This window comes from Pinus tabuliformis, chromosome 5_2 (assembly GCF_031772625.1).
Source record: "Pinus tabuliformis cultivar Carrire ecotype Pingquan chromosome 5_2, CPIR1, whole genome shotgun sequence".
In the NCBI taxonomy this organism is placed as follows: Eukaryota; Viridiplantae; Streptophyta; class Pinopsida; order Pinales; family Pinaceae; genus Pinus; species Pinus tabuliformis.
This window is the reverse complement of record NC_142306.1, coordinates 1,093,771,925-1,093,778,905: the sequence shown is the minus strand read 5'-3', so window position 1 is coordinate 1,093,778,905 and position 6,981 is coordinate 1,093,771,925. Positions and strand designations below refer to the sequence as shown.

The following is a 6,981-nucleotide window of genomic DNA, read 5'->3' as shown; positions in this document are numbered from 1 at the left end:
CCGCTGCGTGCCGCCTGATCTTGGCCGTTCGTTTTTCCCATGCTTTTCCCTCCTGCATCATCGTTTAGAAGTTGCTGGAGTTGGTTTTTCTCCTCCTGATGCAAATGAGGCAGACCCTCGCTATCAATTTCCTTGCCCCGGTTCCGGCACCCCAATTCGCAAGCCAATCTGCCGGCTTGTTACCTGCGCGCCTGGTGTGGGTCGGGAGGAGATAGTCAATTTTTGGAATGAGCTTTCCAATTTCGCTTACCAGCCAAGCGGTTCTCCAGCTTTTGCTGATTCTTTCCGCTGGAATTTGCTTCTGGAGCTTCCTGACCATGTCAATTACCAGCTTTGAGTCCCCCTCGATTTGGAGTCGTTTAAAGTTTGCCCGGAGAGCTATTTCCAGTCCTCGTTTCAGGGCGTGCAGCTCTGCTTCGTTGTTCGAAGCTTCCCCACAGTCCATCGCGAAAGTTCTGAGAGTGTTTCCCTCTGCGTCTCTAAAGACTCCGCCAATGCCGGCCTCGCCTGGGTTGTGCTTTGCAGCTCCGTCGAAGTTCAATTTTGTGAATCCATGTGGAGGGCATCTGTACTGGTTGCTTTCAGTCACCTCTTTGGCCTTATCGGCACGAGAATCCCCACAGTTTACCATACTCTGTCTGACCTCTAATTTTTCCAGGATGGTTTCTTCCGTATTCGAGACTTTCCAGTCTTCGTCCTTCCAGCATTCCGAAAGGATTGTTTCCCGGAGGTTTCTGAAATTCTGATGACTTGCTCCCAGATTGTTGCGGTAGTTCTGGTTTCTGCTTTGAAAATGGTCTCGTTCTGGGCTTTCCAGATATTCCAGAGGAGGAATACAACGGAGAGGAGCCAGGCACGGTTAACGACCGGGTTCAGGTAAGGCTTCTTTGGCCAATTGATGATTGTGCTTACGATATTTTGCTGGTTACGGTGCTGCCGCTCAAACAAATTGCGGTGGTTGTTCCACAGGGAGGAGCTGACGGAGCAGCGGTTCATCAAGTGCTCCATGGTTTCCTCTTGGGCGAGGCAAAGGGCGCAACGGGATGGGCCTTGGCTACCTTTCCGCAGAATTTGGTCCCAGGTGAGCACTCTACCGTGTAGAACTGTCCAAATGAAGAAAGAAATTTTAGGCCAATGCTTAATTTCCCAGAGATTTTTCCATTGATTGTTTTCCGGATGAAGGTTGATGTTGTTATGAAGGTGGTAGGCTTCTGCTGTAGTGAAATTTCCTTGTATGCGTTTGCCCCACCTGAGAATGTCAGACCCCGTTTTCTTTGCTATTTTCCGAGAAGCCATCTCTGTATAGTAATCCTGCCATCTGTCGGTTTCTGGTGCTCCTACCCAGTCTTCTTTAAATTTCCAATTTCTCTAGTATCCTGCCTCGTCAGGCTTCCAGAAGTTGCCTATAGTTGAAGCCCCTGCCTGGGTTGAAAAGGTAAGGATGACATGGAGGTTGTCTTTTTGAATGAGACGGTCTCTTTGCTGCCAGGATTCTTCCCAGAATCTGGCTTTGTCTCCTTCCCGGATTTCCCAGAAACTATGCTCCCTTATCAGATCCTTGTTGCCTCTAGCTAGGTTCCATATTGCAGAACCTCTGGTCTCTGTCGTGCTTCTCAGTTTGTCTTCAATTTCCCCTGTCTCGTCGTATTTTCTTTCCCAGAGTATCTTCCACAGGTCAGGGCCCCCCTGAAGCCACCGCCACCAGAGCTTCACGCCCATTACTTGATTGAGGACGAAGGGGTCGCGAAGTCCAAGACCGCCATCTTTAGGGTGCCGGCAGAGCCACTCCCATGAGATAAGGGCCCACTTTCTAGTTTTGCTAGTCCCTTGCCAGAGGAAATTTTTGAACAGGGAGACCAGCTTTTGGCTCGCAGCCTTAGGAATTGCTTGGCATGAGAGCTGGTAGTTTGGGATGGCCTGCAAAACAGATTTCAATAAGGTTACCCGACTTGGGGCATTTAGTGAGCGGTGGGTCCAGTTCTCCATTCTATTGCGGATTTTCTTGATTAGCAGATTCCAGTTGGTCGACCGGAATTGGTGCTCATTTAACATGATTCCCAGGTATTTGGAGGGGAAGGATCCTCTGTTGAAGCCTAGAGTACGAGCCAGGAACCTTTGGACTGCCAAGGAGGTGTTGAAGAAGAACACTTCCGATTTATCTTTATTTATTTCCATCCCGGAGGCTCTGCTAAATTGAGATAGGGATTTGATAATTCTTTGGGCCTCCTTTAGGGTGGCCTGACCGTAAAGCATTACGTCATCCACAAACTGCTGGTGGGAGACCGGAATATCTTCTCCGCAGATGCGGAGGCCTTTTATCTGTTCTTTGGAAACCTGAGCCTTAACCAGTCTGCCTAGGCCGTCTGCAGCTAGGATGAAGAGGAAAGGAGACAGGGGGTCTCCCTGCCTTAGCCCACGGGAAGGAGTGAAAGCTTCAGAGGGGGAGCCGTTTAGGAGAATTGACAGGACGGGGGAGCTAACCATAGACAGGATCCATTTTATCCATCGTTGATCAAACCCATAGGCTTTTAGGATACCTTCCAGATAGGTCCAGCTAAGCCTATCAAATGCCTTGGCCAGATCCAGTTTGATAAGCATGCCTGGGGCTCGGGAGCTTTTCAGGGAATGGATCACTTCCTGGGCGACTATAATGCCATCGGTGATCTGCCTTCCTTGGACAAAGCCAGTTTGCTCTGGGGCAATGAGATCCGGCAGGATAGGCTTAAGCCTGTTGACAATGATAGTTGCAAGGATTTTGTAAACCACATTACATAGGGAGATGGGCCTAAAACCCTGCGGTTCATCTGAGCAGCCAGACTTTGGAATTAACGCCAGGAAGGTGGCGTTCAAACCTTGGTGCATGCGTTTGGAGCATCTGGATTCCTCCACTAGATCAAGTAGATCATTTCCTATGAAGCTCCAAGTGGCCTGATAAAATTCAATGGTGAATCCATCAGGTCCTGGGGCCTTATTTTTAGCCATTTTGTTTATTGCTTCCTCCAGTTCATCCTTGGAGATTATCCGAAGAAGGGCCAGGTTTTGATCTCTAGAGACTTTCTTGGGAATATGGTGGCTGATTTTGTCGATGTCCTCGACTCTGTTGATATTAGGTTCAGAGAGAATACCTTTGAAATGCTCCACCAAAAGATGTTCAATTTCATCTTGCTAAGTCACTCTGTTTCCTTCCTTGTCCTTCAAGGAGAATATTATGTTGTGTTGGCGGTGATTTATCATGGCTTTGTGGAAGAATTTGGAGTTTTTGTCGCCTTCTTTGAGCCATTGGATTCGAGATTTTTGTTTCCACAGGATTTCCTCATGTTTTCTCCTTTCCTCTAATTGGGTGATTACTCTACCTTCCTCCTCTGCAAGAGCCTGACTTCGCCCGTCCAAGATGATTTGCTACTGGATTCTTTCCATTCTGGCTTGGAGTTTGCCCTGCTCCTGCTGGATATTGCCAAATTCTTCCTTGTTCCACTTTTTAATTTTGCTTTTAATTTCTTTGAGCCTTTGCTGAAATGAGCGCATTTTGCTGAGGCCCTCCTTTCCACTTTTGTTGTCCTGCCACCAACCTCTTACTTTGTCTAGGAAGTCAGGGGCTCGGAGCCAAAAGGACTCGAACCGGAAGGGTCTCCTTTTGCTCTGATTATTTAAGGCTATTTCCAGCTTTATTGGCCAGTGATTCGACCCTGCTGAGGGTAGGATAGAGGCTTCATAAAAGATGTCCAGCTCAATTATGTGTTCTGAGATGAGGAATCTGTCCAGTCTTGAAGCAATCTGTTTGGAACCGCCTCTTCTGTTGTTCCATGTGTATTTTCCGTTGATGGTTGGGATATCCACTACTCTTAATTCTGTCTGCACTTCTCTGAATCTTTCCATTTTTGTGTCTTCCCTGCTTATTCCACCTTTTTTCTCTTCTCGAGAAGCAATTAAGTTGAAGTCTCCAGCCAGGATCCATCTCTGTTCCTGGTGTAAACTTCGAAGCTTAGTCAGTTGAGTGAGGAACAGGTCTCTGTCTGCACGGGTGTGGGGCCCATAGACAGCTGAGATTGCAACCCATTCACTTTGTCCTATTAGTCTGAATCACCCGGTGAGGATTCTTGGCATTCCTATCCACCAGTCAGCAAGGACTTCAGCTGGGTTCCAGAGGATAGCTATTCCTCCTGCACTGCCTTTGGGGTCTATAGTGACATGTTCATATCTTGGTTTTATTTTATTTAGGATTTCCTCCATTTTCTGTCCTGGGATTTTGGTTTCTTGGAGAAGCATGATCTGAGGTTTGTCTTGTTTGAGTCGAGCTGCCAGATATCTCTGTTTTCCTTTACTATTTAAGCCTCTGATATTCCATGAGGTCAAAATCATTGATTAACTTGAGAGAGGGTTTGGAACACCGCTGAAAGCGGAACTACTTTTCCAGTGTTGACTAGGGTTTCTCCCATGAGTTGTATGGTTTCCTTGATGTTTCTTCTTCCTCTTTTTTCCCCCCTTTATTTTGACCAGTCTGATCTAATCTGGTTTCTTTTTGAGTCTCTTGGTTTTCTGCTGTTGGGGCTTTGCCTTTTTCTAATTTGGTTTTGTATTGTTGGAAGGTTTCAGTATACAGCTTCTTTTGATCTTCGGGGATAAACCTCTCATCCAGGTTCTTCCATTCATGCAGCAGATTTTCCAACACTTCCTCTTCCTGGCTTAGGTCCTCCCTACTGGACTCCTGGTCTGTCTCCATCTGATCTGTTTGTTCCTCTGTTTCCTTCTCCTGTTCTTGTGTCTCACTCGGGGCCTTTCTTTTAGCTAGGATCCTTTCACTAGTTTCACTGCAGTCTGAGCCTTTATCCTCCTGATGTTCCATGTGCTGATCTTCCTCATCCTCTTCTACCTGCAGTATAGCGAAACTGTTTGGTTTCGCTGTGTCAGGTTGTTTGCCTTTCCTATCTTTCTGGGGGGGTTCCTTGTTGGCTTTCTTTTTGTTTCTCACCTCTTGGAATTCCTCCTGATCTGACTCTCTCTTGTTTCTTTGGGGCCCTCTGATTTCTTCTTCCTCCCGGGTTATTGGGCATTCCTTTGCTAGATGGCCATGGGTATGGCATCTACGACACCTAAACGGAATATGTTCATAGTCTATGCTTTGCTGCCAGATCTCTTCATGGTATTCAAGCTCTATAGTGTCGGGGATGGGGTTTGCTAGGTTCATGTAGACACAAATCCTGGCATATGAGGTGTATCTACCTTTCTTTGTAGTATCTGCTATCTTCACAAAGCTTCCTATTGAGTTGCCTATTCCTTCCAGGATATCCGGGTCCCAGAAGTCTGTGGGGAGCCCAAATAGACGGACCCAGACAGGAGCAGCCAGAAAGGTTTCTTTGTCTGGGTTATAACAGTCTTCCCAGAAGCGCAAGAACAGACCGGCATTATTATAAAAATATGGGCCATTATCAAAAACTTGTTCTCTATCTTTCAGGTTAAAGAAGATTACCGTAAAGAAGCCTTTCGCTCCCAGCTTGAGCTCGATGTGGCCTTGAGGCTGCCATTTCTGCTGTATCCACTTGGTGAGGTCCCTTTCTGACGGCCAGACTCTGACAAACTTGCAGATAAGGGCATGGTCCCTCATGTAACTTCGGTATTTTTCCAGCTTGTTCGCTGGGATCACATATCTGGGTTTTTCTGTTGTACATGGCAGGCACTTTCCTCTACGGCCTGATTGCCAGGCCGCTCCTAGCACCGGTCCCGTGCTCTTCCGTTCCTCTGACTCCTGGTTGCTTTGTCTGTCTCCTGCCGCCACTTCTCGGTAGGAGGGGATCTCTCCCCCCCTGACATTTTCTGTCATTCCTTTTCTGCTTTGGCCGCTGACAGTTCTGCTGGACTATACTGCGTCGGTTGTCCGCACTTTCATCCCGACTTCCTTAGGTTTTCACCGCTTTGCTGCCATTAGGGTTTGAGTTGCAGAGCTCATGGGCCATAATCATTGTAGCGTTTATTCGCTTTTTATTATTAATTTAAAAATATTATATTGAATTTTGACGGTATTGAACTATATTTTTCACCAAAACTATAAATAATTAAACTTAAAAGCACATTTGATAGTTTAAAAGAATTCTTTGGCTTAAATCACATGATAGTATATTTGTCGACGTGTTTCAAACCAACCAATGTGGTTCATTGTCAGGACAAGTTGAAGAATCAGATCCAGATTGCATGTTAAATAGTCAGAGCAGAACTTCCAATGGTTATAATTTTTGACCGGGCAATGGTTAAATTGACTAGCTAATGGCTATATTAGACTAAGAAATGGCTAGTTGGATTGGACCGAGGGAAAAGGGGGCGAAATCATATTATAAATTAAGTTGAGGTTATTATTAAATTAATAGTTAGTTATACTATTACTTATCTTATGTAATTCATGTGAAAATATAATAATAGAAATAGGGGAAAATGCTAGAAATAATCTATTTAGGGACAATAATTGATTTAATAATAACTAATAATAATTAATATATTATTAATCTAATGAAGTTAATTGTGTTAACCTTATTGTAAATAAATTTAAGGATATTATTAATATGATCTTATACTAGATCCCTACTATCACAATTATTATTACTATTGGTGTTAAAAGTAAAATGATAGTGGTATCTTCCTATCAATGGATAGGGTATTAATATCTTAGTAATCTACTAGGAACCTCAGTTACTAGATTTAGGGAATTAGTAAATGTAATGAATCTATTATAGTTTTAGAATTAATTTAAGGGATGGGTAACTAATTAACATAAATTTATTAGAATATAAATTAGTTATTTAAATATCTTAAACCATATAATTTAACCCTGAAGGAAAGAAAATGATTAAATTAAACAAGGAAGAAGGCTAAAGAAGGAAGGTTAAAGGATAACAAGGGAAAAAATCTAGAACCAGCTACTAAAAGAGGGAGGGGGAGGAAACGACTAGGAGGTGAGGGCCGGGATCCAACATTTGTTGATCTTCCAACCGT

General features: G+C 44.5%; 1 protein-coding gene across 1 annotated transcript; it reads right to left on the bottom strand.

Annotated features, from left to right (window-relative positions):
- Nucleotides 1-645: 645 nt before the first annotated feature.
- LOC149163053 (uncharacterized) lies at nt 646-1,296 on the bottom strand. Its single transcript, XM_089435334.1, has one exon. The coding sequence runs from the start codon at nt 1,294-1,296 to the stop codon at nt 646-648; it is 651 nt and encodes a 216-aa protein (XP_089291460.1).
- Nucleotides 1,297-6,981: the final 5,685 nt, after the last annotated feature.

Excerpts from the sequence above, each read along its gene's own strand:
- LOC149163053 (XM_089435334.1), bottom strand. The coding sequence starts at position 1,296 with ATGGCTTCTCGGAAAATAGCAAAGAAAACGGGGTCTGACATTCTCAGG.